The sequence below is a fragment of the Armigeres subalbatus genome, chromosome 2, assembly GCF_024139115.2.
Source record: "Armigeres subalbatus isolate Guangzhou_Male chromosome 2, GZ_Asu_2, whole genome shotgun sequence".
Lineage (NCBI taxonomy): Eukaryota > Metazoa > Arthropoda > Insecta > Diptera > Culicidae > Armigeres > Armigeres subalbatus.
In genome coordinates this window covers 183458300-183472291 of record NC_085140.1, presented here as the reverse complement: position 1 = coordinate 183472291, position 13992 = coordinate 183458300, and the positions used below count along the sequence as shown (strand labels likewise).

Genomic DNA, 13992 nt, shown 5'->3' with positions numbered 1-13992 from the left:
AAATTCAACTTCATTATTATTGACGACGATTTTCAGCTACTGATCCGTTTTAAAAATGTGAGGCGAAGGCAATATCAAGAACTCGCGATCCCGCGACGAAAGTTATTTGGCGAGATTTGCAAAATGAAACTAAAAAACGTTTCGCTATTCTGGCGAAAAGGCTCAAAAACTTGCTCAGCAGTTCGAGAGTGCCCAAAATTTTAGTCTAGTCTAGTCTCACAAATCCAATCGAGCTTCGAAGACATTCTTAATCAAGAGAATGTTTTTTACCCTTCGTGGGGAACTAATTTGGATGAAGTGAGATCTATTACTAGAAAATTTGAAAAATATGAATGATGGTATTTTCTACACACTCATCAAAAAAAAACTTCCTGAGAGCTCTGTATCCTTTTTGGTTAAATTATTAAACAAATGTTTTCAATTGGTATACTTCCCAGATTGTTCCAATTTTGAAGCCGTACAAAAATCCAGCTGAGGCGCCCAGTCAGTTTGCTTTCTTCAATAAGCAAACTGTTTGCAAAGATTGTTTCAAATATAATGATGGTTCATATTAATGACAATTCTATTTTTGCTGATGAGCAAAGTTTTCACCATGGGCATTCAATCACCCATCAGTTATTGAGAATTTAATAATAGAGAAAGCATTTGACAGTGTTTGGCATGAAGGTTTGATTGTAAAATTGATGAATTTTAATTTTCCTCTGTACATTATTAAACTGATCTAAAATTATTTATCAGATCGCTCACTGCAGGTAAACTATCACATCTGATAGATTACCTGTAAGAGCTGGTGTTCCCCAAGGCAGCATACTGGGGCCCATATTGTATAACATTTTTACTTCTGAATTACCTGATTTACCATCAGGGTGTCAAAAATCTTTGTTTGCAGATGACACGGGCCTTTCAGCCAAAGGGTGAAGTCTTCGTGTCATTTGTAGTAGATTGCAAAAAAAGTTTGAATATTTTCTCCACTTACTTGCAAAACTGGAAAATGTCTCCGAATGCTTCCAAAACTCAGCTTATAATTATAATACAATTTCTAATTTGAAACCTTATAGCAGACATATTTAGGATTTCTGCTAGATAAAAAATTAACTTTAAAAAATCACATTGAAGGCATTCAAGCCAAATGTAACAAATATATTACCTACCTGGATACCTGGTTGGCTACAGCGCCGATACACCTATGCCTGGCGTATTGTAGAGCTCGTCGTCGGTATTGGGGGATGTTCCTCCAGTTTGCTGGAACGTTTAGGCTCCCCAGGTCCAGCCAGCGTGTTTGTGGACTTCCACGAAATCGCCGGCCCCTATGGTTCTCTGTTGAATATTGTTTTCACTATTCTTTTTTCCGACATTCGCATTAAGTGACCAGCCCACCGAAGTCTGTCGATTCACAATATTTTCTTCTTTGTATACTTGATACATGATTCATGCGTCTGCGCCACACATCATTTTCTAGTTTCCCTCCGAGTATTAGACGCAGCACTTTTCGCTCGAAAACCCCGAAAGCTCTCCGGTCCGCCTCTTTTAATGTCCATGCTTCATGGCCATAAAGGGTCACTGGTAGAATCAGAGTTTTGTATAAAGCAAATCTCGTTTCCGTCTACATGTTGCGGGACCTAAGCTGGTTACGTAATCCGTAAAAGGTCCTATTAGCAATACGCAGCAATACGTCTTTTCACTTCACGGGAAACGTCATTGTCACATGTCACAAGCGCTCCAAGGTAAACAAATTCTTCAACAACTTCAAACAAACTTCAAACCCATCAAGCACTACCTCTGCACCAAGGCCACTAGATCATCTCCTATCTCTACCTGCCACCATGTACTTTGTCTTGGTAGAGTTAATGGTTAGGCCTATCCTCGCCGTCTCCCTCTTCAGTGGGACAAAAACCTCCACTACTGTTCTGCGATCGATTCCAATAAGGTCGATGTCGTCCAAAGCCCAGGAGCATATGCGACCGTGTGATGATAGTGCCCTTTCCTCTGCACGCCAGACCTCCTAATAGCGCCTTCGAGTGCAATGTTGAACAATAAATTCAAAAGTGCATCACCCTGCTTCAATCCGTCTAAGGTCACAAACGAGGTTGACACTTCTCCTGCAATCTGAATACTTAAATACTTAATTTCGAGCCATCCAGCGTTGCACGTATCAGTCTAATAAGTTTCGCCGATAAACCATGTTTGGACATTATCTGCCACAGCTCATTTTTCTTCACTGAATCGTACGCTGCTTTGAAATAAATGAACAGATGGTGAGTCTGCTGCAAGTTGTACTCCTGGAATTTATCAAGGATCAGGCTAAACATCTGATCCGTCGTTGATCGGCCCTCACGAAAACCTGCCTGGTATTCGCCGACGAAGGACTCCTCAAGCGGTTTCAGTCTGTTAAACAGGATACGCGACAGAATTTTGTACGCCGAGTTCAGAAGAGTGATCCCTTTGTAATTGTAATGTAACAAATATATCAAGTGTCTATATTCACTTATAAACAGATAATCAAAACTTTGTCTTTAAAACAAACTTTTGATTTACAAACAAATGTTTAGACCAACCATGTTGTATGCTGTGCCAATATGGACTAGTTGCTGCAATACCAGAAAGAAGGTACTTCAGAGGATTCAAAATAAAATTCTGAAAATGATTCTGAAGTTGTCTCCGTGGTATAGTACCAATGAACTTCATAGAATTTCAAATATTGAGACATTGCAACAAATGTCCAACAAAATAATTTCCAATTTTAGACAAAAATCGTTGCAATCTTCTATTGCAACGATTAACTCCTTGTTCCCTTAGTATAAAATAGGTTAAGTTTAGTTTAAGTTGAAAACATTGTAATTCCTACATGGTTCAATTAAACCAGAGGAAAAACTGCCAGAGGCAATTGAATTGTATTAATAATAACTAAAAATGTAACATAGCAAATAAGGATGATAGTGTTAAGAAAACACGGAACACCTAGTCTATGAGACTAATGCATTAGGATTAGATAATTAGCAAATAAAATTAATTAAAAAAAAGGTAACTACTGTGAATGGAAGTGTAGTTGAATTTGAAATTCGTTTTTTGTTCTAATTAACTTATCTTTGCAGCGTGGCAAGTGATGGCACCTTTACCTTGTTTGCTGTTATTCTTTGGAAATCGATGTTTGAAGACATCCTCCAACTGGAAGATTGTTTTGTCATCATGATCAAAAACAAAGAAGACGTTATTTTCGATTATTTTTTGCGTTTATTGGAAACATCAATAAACTGATATATTGTCCGAATTGATTTTTTGTTATTCTTATGCGCATGAGAAAGTCGTTCTTATTAGATTATAAGCCGCAATCTTGGTTTTTGGATTTCGGTATTATGTTTTTTTCTGGGACATTAACCAAAGTGGTTCTGCTGTTTAAACCGTCGAAACAAACCCGGTGATGCATAATGTTAAACTTTGAGTTATCGAATAAGACATTTACAAGCTTCACTACCTTCATGAGAGTATGTACTAACAAAAACAATTACATATATGTGTAGGAATATTATCTCTTAAAATCATTGGATTTGATTGGGCTATCAATAATATTTTTGTGTAAAATAGCGCAATATCGAATATTTTACCGTATTACCATTTGCCAGGATCTATGCTTTCTGGGCTAAATTTAAAATAGTGCCTTTATCTTGGATAACATTAAAAAAATTGACATACATCTTGTTTCAGTCATGTCACGTGACATTATCGGAAATTTGAAATGACATCGAATAGGAAAGACGATGGAGTGAAGAATAAACATTCACTGAACCTTTCAAAACGTTGATTCATATTTTGTCACTGCTATGAGAACCACACCCAGACGGAAATATCAACATTGCCGCACACACGAAATAAGCGAGAATTTAGTATACTAAAATAGTGAATATTGTTGGATTCAATTCCAACAGTCTATATGACATAAGGAATTATTGGACTCCATGGTTCCAAAACTACTTCGATGTTTAATTTGTTGTCATATACATGATTCATAATAAAGTGCATCAAAACTAGCACCGCAATGAAGATCATCGTTGATGAATAAATCAATTATAATTGGTTTGATCAGTTCTTAAATATTGACGCAATTTACGTAATCATAATAACCTTCCATCTTTATTAAAATGCCATTTGAGAGGCCTTACGACAAATTAATGCCAGATCTTTCACCGATCGTAAGTCAGGTTGCACTGGCACTTGAAATGTACCATTAATGTCGTTTTCGGTTTTAAACCTGGGTCAGGTCCGACCCCGACTCTGAATAACCGAACGAAAAACGAATCGGGATCGAGTCAGTATGATGGTGTTAGTGAGAACTCAAGCCCTATCATCTGTTTTGTTTTCAGTTCGCACTTTTATCAGCTGGCAGAAATATAAATATTTTATCAGATTTTATACAGATTTCATCTTTTGAATTTTGTTACTAATGTTATTTTGTTTCTCATTATATAAATTAAATGGGGAAGTCAGATTATTCTTCTGATAATTGTTTTTTTTAAATGACAATTAATCCATCAATAAATTTATGTGATTTGAAGCTTGTGATGAATGGCGACGGCAATGTGGATTGCCGTGAAGGAATTTTGGCGCTCTGGAACATTTCCGGTAATTATGCCAATCCGTGTTTTCCGATAAACTGTTATACTGATTCTATGTGGCGTTCTGGGTAACAGTGATTGTGTTACATTTGAATTATCAATTATGCCATTCAAATGTAATAGAACAAGAAAATATGGAAACACTTTGTAAACAATTTAATAGAAAAATTATTGAGATTTGGGGCCTTTTATTTTAAAACAAAGAATCAAATCGCACAAGAGTTGACTAGCATTTTTGTATTTTCCTCCCAAGAGGGGACCCTTTGGGATAAACCGCGATTTCACCAAAATCAAATATACAAGGCAAAAACCAAATATACAAGAAAGGCAAATAATTTTTTCTCTACATAATTTTCCACTACATAACAGGAGATTCAACATAATAAATATCAACGGGGTAAAATATGTCTTTGTCGGTTTTTTAACGAATTACAACTAAAAATCCTGCTTCCACTCTAAAATTATGCTCAATTCGTATAAAACTGTTCCTAAATTTATATTTGAATTTATTTTCTGGCCAAGTATCATCGGGAGTGTTACTAGGTAGCAAATATACCCTCTACAAGGTGAATAATTAATAAAACTATTGTAAATAATCAAAAACGTATCATTTGTTGATGGCAATATAGTTATCACTGCCTTATAAAGGGTTAATATCAAGGTTAATACATTATGTTTATATTCTTCAAATCCGTAACCTTAAACAAATTATTCACAGAGCTGCAAAAACGAATAAAATAATGGTATAATCATTTTGGTATAAATAATACTCCGATACTCCGGTACGCTATTTTCCCACTGAGAGAGCAATTATAACTAAAGCATATCATCGAATACACAACGTAATAGTGAATAAATAGCAGCTACAGCTACCTTCTCGTCACTGCATTTATCAATCACATTTTCAACAAAATTTTTAACCCTCATTTTGTTAATAACGGAGATACCGTCTGAAGTAATCAGCAAAAATATGTTAGTATCTGAATCCATTTCACAATCAGAGAAACTTGAATTAAAATAATCCATTTTTACGTGGAAGACAGCAACAAAATTTATAAATTCAACAAATGAAACAAAAACGATTAAAACTCAAATACCCATCCGCACCCTTCCGTGTCTTACATGTTTTCATTTTCCTTTAATAGCGTAAACATAAACACCTGTTTGACAGTTTTGGTATTGGTGAACCTAGGTTCGATCTCGATAAATCGGCAGAGCGAACCTCATTCGTTTTGGGTCAGATCTGGTGCGGATCGCGATCCAACCTGAACGAATAACCGAACGTTTTGACAGCTGTTAGAGCGGATCCGGGGCAGAACTAGGTTCGACTCAGCAATAACCGAAAACGACATAAGAGTGCATGAAAGTTTCTTTACAGTTCAAAATATTATCGATAAAGATTGCTACGAATCATTTGATCAATAAATAAAAGTATAACCTCTTTATCTTCTCAAGATGAACAAGAAAATGTTAATAATATCCAGGTAGAGATTGAGCGCCGCAAAGATGTACTCCTCCGGGCTGATCGAGTACTTGTGATTTCCTCCGATCATCAACTGCGTATCGTAGATTAGATACAACGAAAACAGCAAGGCCCCACATGCCGAGTAAACCGAGCTCGCGACACTGCCGGGGAAGAATGCCACAACGATGCCGAAAATGAATACCACCAACAGGGCAACGAACAGGAAGCCCCCCATCATGGTGAAATCCCATTTGGTTTGGAACGAGAACAGGGTCAGTCCGATGCAGATGGCGCACGTGATGCCGACTGCCTTGAGCACCTGAAATTTAATAACAGTGATTGTAAGTAACATTTCCATATGAGCTGCACAATATAATCATCCTTGCCTCAGAAGAATCGTACGCAGTGGCCACGATTCCGAGCATCAGTCCTTGGGCCGCGGTAAACATGGCCAGAAATATGAAATTGTGAGGAGTCTTCCTTCTCATTTCTCCGCAGCAGGCCATTATGATGAGCACGGCGAACATCGTCACAAAAGCTATCATTCCGATCCATGGGTTTTGTACCGTCCAAATCCTAGCCGGTTCATGGAACATAAACAACGAAATAAAAGCCATGGTGATGGCCAGTTGAACCTAAAGGCAATAGCAATCATGTTCGTCTATTAGATTGGATTCGGTGTTTCCTGACCAGCGCTACTGACCGTTAGAATGAGATACACTTTGCGGATGAAGGCTTTACGGATGGTTTCCTCGGAGAACGACATACCACGGATTTCCACCTGGCTTTCCGGATCCAGGTGAACTGTTTTCGGCATTTGGCTGGAGTTGTCCATTGTTTGATACGGTACCTCCGACATGTTGTATAGATCTATAATAGATATATTTGAAATTATTTTAATAAAAAATGATACAATCCTGGTCGATGATTATCTACTGGTGGCAATAAATAAAAGATAAGCCTGACTTTTAAACAAAATTCCCATTTGCTATAAGATCCCATTTGATTCAACCACTTGATAGTAACTTTACAGATACTGTGCTTCGATAGTAAGGCGCACTTTAGTATCTAGTTCATGACTGGACTAAAAATTTACCTGGATATTTTTATTTCTATAAAAAAGTATGAAAACATATTTCATTATAAGTCATACTATGGTTATTATTTGTCGTTTATGGATGGCAACGCAAAAATTGAGCTACAAGTTAAACCAAATTGGGCCGTTTACACATAGCTGGATTCCACCAAGTGCAAATAATTAATATAAACAGTGTAGATGCTAATTATTGCATCGTATAACACACATTTTGCGCATTTCAGGAAAGTCGACAACACTCACATCGATGCTCTTATAGGTAGTTATATGTGGTACTAAATGCAATCAGAGCTTTTGCAAAATTAGTCACAGGCATACTTATTTCCAAGAATAATCCCAATATCAATATACAAATATAACTGTACAAGTTCTGCATAATCGACATTATCTAAACAAAGTAATTTTTTTATTGATTTTGTGTCGTAGGTGCACAATGCACCGTGATGACAAGATCAGCAAAAGGCACAGATAAGTCCGCACTTACCAAATTTGGACGATTTTCTTATTTCAAAATGCACACTCGGGACCAAACCGGTCGAATATTACGGGATTTTCTGCAATAATTGTGTTGCGTCAGCTGAATTTACGTATCTAAAATGGTTGATGGCCAGCGGTTTTGACTGGTTTGTTGTTGGGGATTTACAATTTTTTTCTACTAAAACTAAAGACTCCGTTATTTGCAGTCTGGCGAATTTCTGTCAGAAAAGTTAGACAAATGTCAGAAATATCGACTGTCAAAGTGCTTGCAGGGCTGCTGCAGACAGATTTTATTTCAATGCTATACACGCTTAGTTCAGTTTACCTATAAATAGGTAACTGATTCACGCATATTTGGGTATTTTATAAGGTACCTATAATATGAGTGAAATTTACCAAGAATATTAGTAGAGTTTACTAATATTATTGGAAAAATTCATTTACCTATATATGGGTAACTTGATTTACCCATATTTGGATGAAAAATAAAACATTTCAAAATTGATACTTGACAATAAATATCAATTTTCTTCCGTGATATTTTCCTGACATAGAGTGTGTAGTTTTAACAAAAAATAGTTCCATTATATGCTAAAAAGATGTTTATACGTTCGGTTGAGTTATTGCTGCAGTCGTTCCCAGAAGTTTGAGAACGAAAACGGCAAAAAACATATCGATATGGAAAAAAGACTCTTGAAACTGGTGTTGGCCGAAGCCGAAGAAATGCGTGATCTATGTTGTTTACTATATCGGTAAGTGCGTGTAAATTTACTGGTCAAAATTATTGTTATTAAAAGATCATTTTTTTTTTGTTTTCAGATTATGTTGAGGCTACTTTTTCGGAACTGCACATACACAGCGATTTGTTTCCCTGATGCTCATTTCCGGACAGCATCAAACCCGCGTCGATTTTACCGACCTGTACGTGCACCGGACCGGTGAATGCAAGCTCATCTGGAGATCTTTACAAGCAGAACTATCGATAAAAGAGATAGAAACTGATTAAAGTGCTGTGGACGCAGAATGTCGAAAATACGAATCTTCTCCGGAACCTGAGTGTTTGCATGCAGTAAGAGGAGCTACAGGTTGTTTCCGAGAGAGCACACCGTTCCGGACCACACAGAAAAAGGAGGGAATCTAAAAAGTAAATTGTGATACGTGAAGCTGCGTAACCCGTCGTGTTTTCGTAGGTAAGCTTCATTTTTCGAGAAAAAGAATTTCGTCTAATAACTGTTTCGTTTTTTACTTCCAGTTTATCAATTCCATCTGGGATGAGATCGGCACTTATTCGACATACCCGCCGATCTGCTAAAATCTGGAACTAAAACGAAAGCATCATCTGTAGAGGCGTGGAAATCCTTTGCGTAGTGGGTCTTCAACCGGCAGTATAGCAGCGGTGGCGTAATTCCCATTATTCTGTCATCAAACAGGGTGGAGCGCCTTTTATTGTGTTTCATGTTTATATTGTTATTAAATAAAATCAAAAACATGTTGAATAAATTAATATACAAGAATAAATATGTTGTAAATAATTTATTATTGCAAAATATTTTAAGATCCCAAATAAAAAACACGAAAAACTAACCCAAATATGGGTGAAATTCACCGATAATTTTCTCGTATTAAATTACCCAAATATGGGTGAAACCTCGAGTGAAACGTGTTTACTTATAAGTAGGTAAATGTCAGTTCACCCATAAATACGTATGTGCACTTTTTGGTGATTATAGGTATTCTTCACCCATATTTGGGTGAACTGAAGTAAGCGTGTAGAGATGTCATTAATTTATTTTCAATATGGTATTCGAATGAATTTATTCTACACATAAAAACACGCACGGAGATGTTTTAAAAACACCCACTTCTAGAATCTATATGAAGCTGTCAAAAAGACTTTTGCCAAATGGGTGAAAAGTGCCCGTCTTACAGCAGTTTCATTCAGTCAACGAGGTGGGTTGATTTTCATCCATTTATGGGTGAAAAAATAGTTAGTAATTTTTTGAGAAACTTCAGCATGGAGTTTTTAGAAAATCCATTGCCCGTAATTATATGGCAAATAAAATAATTCATTTGAAAAACCGAAGGACAAACCCATCCATCCAAATCGAAACAGCAAACGTAAGTAAAATTCGAGTGTTTTCAAAGTACAGAAATTTATTAGAATACAAAAAGTAGTATACAGAATCCGTTTCAAAACTGTCTCGGTCTCTTATAATGTTTCGCCTTTTCTAGTTTACTTCGCGATGGATTGCGTGATGATTGGATATAATGGAATTTGGATGCCTAGATTAGGACCTAAACGACCCAGAAGTCTAGCAAACTGCATGCTACTGAAACATCTTTGGACTTTGAAAAACAAATGGCTGAGAATTTGATGTGATTCAGTATCTTGAAATTGTGACATGCATAGAATTAAGAAGAGTAATAAATAAATATTATGTTGTACGTCCAATTTATTTTTAAATTATAAATTCGATAGAATTATCAGCGCTGAAGTTATTTGACTGCGGATGGGTGTTTTTCACCCATCTAAAAGCATTTTTTGATTCGAGAAGGTGAGTGAAAAATACACATTTATTTTGACGTATATAGCAACCCTATAACCAGAGACCGGCGGAGTGAAAAACTGTCGAAATGGCAACGTATGAAAATGCATGAAATCGTGAAAATGATACTGGCAGCACTTGAACTTTTTGCTTGCTTCTTATGGGCGCAAAAAGTAAACAAGTCGAAATGGAACCGCTTTTGACGGTTCGATTGGAAACAAGATGGCGTCTTCGCCGATCTCTTATTCTAGTATTTCTAGACGTATAAGCCTTTTTTCCCATTTATGGGTAAAGCCACTTTACCCACCTTATGGGTTAGTTCACTTATCTCGAAGATGGGTGAAAAAACACCCACTTCTTGGTGTTCCCATTTCTCCGTGCGGAGATTTTTGTTTATACTCATTAATGGGTACTTTTTTGAGTACTTTTCCCCTCTGCAGAAAAATTTACCCATTTTTGGAAGTTCGGCGGCAAACTCATTAATAAGCTATGCCGCGAACTTGGGTAAATTTTGCTGTAAAGTACCCAATAATGGATAAATTGAGATACTCCATGTAAATAGACTCTGTGTTGGTGATTCTGACTTTATGCAGTACTGTTGCTGTTCTCCTCGTTGTCCTTCACTCAAGAAAATCGACACATACTTTATGGCAAAAATCCATGTATTTTGAAATATGCATATCATGCGTCGGCACATACTTAATGAGTTAATGGCAGTCGCCGATTTTTAACCCACCGCTGCCACATCCAGGAACTATAGTATATGAGTAAAATAGCCAGCATGAGTTAACCACCTGAAATTTGTATGGCGAAAGACATCTAAAGCGGGTTTTCTCAAAATTAGGAACCTTTCATGAAAAAATATTTGGTACCGGTTATGTAGAAAGGTGTCCACTACTGTGTCCAAATATTTTTTCGATGAAGGTGCTTAATTTTGAGAAATCGAGCCTTAGATGCCTTTCGCCATACTGATTTCAGAAAGTTAACTCCTAGTGTGCCGCTGTAAGCACGCTCAAAGCAGGCGATTCATTGCATGCAAATTCACACATGGATTCTATGACCCACATGGACAGTATGTGTGAACACTCATGCAATTCATGTGGGCGCATGGAATAGGGCACTGCACGGACTGCTTTGTCCCTTTTTCGCTGCAAAGAAATTAGAAAACAACAAGGCCAGTAAACGTCAAAATATAGAAGGAACGAAAGAGAAAGAGATGTTTCCGTGCAGTGCCCTATAGAGCTTGCTGACGTTAATCATCTTTCTCTTGCACGCGCACCGTGGGGATAGGATTTGTTTTCATCGGGAAACGCTTCCGAAGCGTTTCCCGATGAAAACAAATCCTATCCACTGTGTGCGTACAAGAGAAAGATGATCAAACGTCAGCAAGCTCTATATATGTGTCGAAATTATGGAATCCATTTCGCTACACGGTTGTTTGTGAAAACCCATTAATGGGTGAAAAAATACCCATTTCTGCCTCTCTACATTTAATTGGTAAACCCTTGGGTAAACCCGATTCACCCATTAATGGGTAAAATCAGATTATGTCACGAAATGGATATTTGTTTACCCATTCTGTAAAGCAAAAATTACACAAAATGGGTGAAAAATACCTATTTTTGCGATCAGATGGTTTAGAATTTTTGATAAATCAAGCTCTATCTGGTAAAAGGGCGAATGTCGCAAGAGAGAATTCTCTTCGTCGACTTCCCCTCATTTGAATAAACGTGACAAGCAGAGGATTTCCTTGCAGTTTATCACCTCAGAATGCAAGTTCGCATTGTTTTCTATCGTTCTGAGGTGATAAACCACAAAGAAATCAGCTGCTTGTCACTTTTATTTAAAAGAGGGGAAGTCGACGAAGAGAATCCTCTCTTGCGACATTCGCCCTTATTCCAGATAGAGCTTGAAATAGTAAATTTATTGTACATAAACATTATCATAATCTGGAAAAAAATAAAAAACGCTTTTTTTTACTAATTTCTGATATGGTTAAGGAGACAACAAATCTATTAAAATATCAATATTGAGCTTCTTGCACCTCGTCCTCCAACCGAGCTTCCACATAGAGGATGAAAAGCAACCACAAGATCATCCTTCCGGCTTGTATTGAGGTTGAGTTTGCTGTTACAAATAGAGATGAGTGACGTTTGGCGCCCGCACACTAATGTGCAGTTCGGCATGTGTAAATACATGTTTGTTTTCCTTCTGCTCATAACCTCAAAAATGATCGGGTCATCACAATGATTTCAAAAGAGTCAAAAAATATATGGAAATATACTCATTTTTACCCAATGTTTGCTGAGTAGCACCATCTAGGAGTGTTTGTTTTCCTTTTATCGCCACTCACACATTCGGACGTGAGAATCTCAATTAGGCTTTCAGCGATCGTGTACGTACACGCACGTTTCACTCACACTTTTACTCGGTTTGTTTGCAACCACGAGCAGCTGTCACGGCAAAATCAAATGGGATTGTTTGCAACCACGAGCTTGCGTTCGTGTTGGTGATAAATGTCGGCGAGACCCTAATAGCCAGGAGTGTTTTCTCCGTAAACGCACATTATAGCCATTAACTGAAAAAATATTATCTTTAATATTATTTATATTAGAGAAATCAATTGGGGATAAAAATGCTTATCGTTCAGCTTTACGTATGACTCTGCGTCTTTTTTAGTTTCTCCATTTTCCGATCTGGAATATTTAGATAATTTAGATGTATTAGAATATTTATCTACAAGAAATATCATTGGCCTTACTTGTGTTGTCCCGAGAGTGTCCCAATGCAGATCTTAACTTTAAGATCTAAACTTTAAAGCAGGAACAAGCTGCTTTTTACACCAACGGTGTACTGGATACGCTTCGTTGTCAAACTATTTTTTAACCCATAAAAATATAACCGTTTTATTAATATTGACTTCTCCAAATAAATAAAAGTGTGTGTGACTTCGCTGTATTCCTGTCAATGTATGCTGTCTTCCTCCAAAAGTATTCGTTATATTTTTGCCGCAACGAGATTACCACCCACTTTTATTTTGTATATCTTATACAGTGACGTTAGTGTGCGAGAAATTGTGCTTGGAGAACTCAATAAGGTTTTTACTCTAATGGGTATTTTTTACCCATCGCATGATTGTGAAATTCCCCCATTTTATGACAGATAGGTGTGCTATTTGAAAATGGTTGATTTGAATGGTGTGTGCTATTTGAACGTGCTAGCTTGATCAACGGGTTTTCACCGTGTGTGTGAACTCAGGAATATAATGCGGAGTTTTTGTGCACGTAAAAAAATTTAATGTTATTTATTATTAATATTTCTAATACTTTTTTGCCAAAGCAGGCGCTTAATGATATGTCTCGCTTAACTTTTCAAAAGGACCTAAGTAACATTTTTTTCATGAATTAATTTGAGTATTGCAATCAAAACCTTTCATGTTGTTCTGTTGATTGCGTTATTCAAATTAATTCATGAAAAAAATGTTACTTAGGTCCTTTTGAAAAGTTAAGCGAGATGTATAAGAAAAAACTAATCCAGCTTTCCACGCTCGGTAATGGCGGCTTGTCGGTGTGTAAAAATCAATCGGTCGCTGTACTGTTTGACACTAGCTGGAGGAAAACTCACTGTCGAAAAGGCCTTTTTTCCATTCCCCTCACCCAGGAACGCCAGTGGGCTTTCCTCCAGCTAGTGTCAAACAGTACAGTGACCAATTGATTTTTACACACCGATAAGCCGCCATTACCGAGCGTGGAAAGCTGGATACATCGCATTAGTCACAATACATTCCGAAACTTATAC

The 13992-nt window shown here is 37.0% G+C and overlaps 1 protein-coding gene and 1 long non-coding RNA gene across 2 annotated transcripts; one reads left to right on the top strand and one right to left on the bottom strand.

The window, feature by feature from the left end:
* Positions 1–6004: 6004 nt before the first annotated feature.
* On the bottom strand, positions 6005–7833 carry LOC134211359 (protein lifeguard 1-like). The gene is made up of 4 exons (XM_062688147.1): positions 7656–7833; positions 6779–6945; positions 6462–6710; positions 6005–6394 (listed from the first exon to the last, which is right to left on the bottom strand). The coding sequence occupies exons 2-4, from the start codon at positions 6932–6934 to the stop codon at positions 6053–6055; spliced, it is 747 nt and encodes a 248-aa protein (XP_062544131.1). The 5' UTR covers positions 6935–6945; positions 7656–7833; the 3' UTR covers positions 6005–6052.
* A 391-nt stretch (positions 7834–8224) lies between these two features.
* On the top strand, positions 8225–9167 carry LOC134215596 (uncharacterized). The gene is made up of 3 exons (XR_009980235.1): positions 8225–8400; positions 8468–8838; positions 8901–9167. It is a non-coding gene; the product is annotated as an uncharacterized LOC134215596 (long non-coding RNA).
* The last annotated feature ends 4825 nt before the right edge of the window (positions 9168–13992 follow it).

Bases quoted from the DNA above. Each gene is read 5' to 3' on its own strand.
- LOC134211359 (XM_062688147.1), bottom strand. From the start codon at position 6,934: ATGTCGGAGGTACCGTATCAAACAATGGACAACTCCAGCCAAATGCCG. The intron at 6,711-6,778 runs GTCAGTAGCGCT...TATTGCCTTTAG, and splicing joins AAGTGTATCTCATTCTAACG to GTTCAACTGGCCATCACCAT. The intron at 6,395-6,461 runs GCAAGGATGATT...ATTAAATTTCAG, and splicing joins CTGCGTACGATTCTTCTGAG to GTGCTCAAGGCAGTCGGCAT.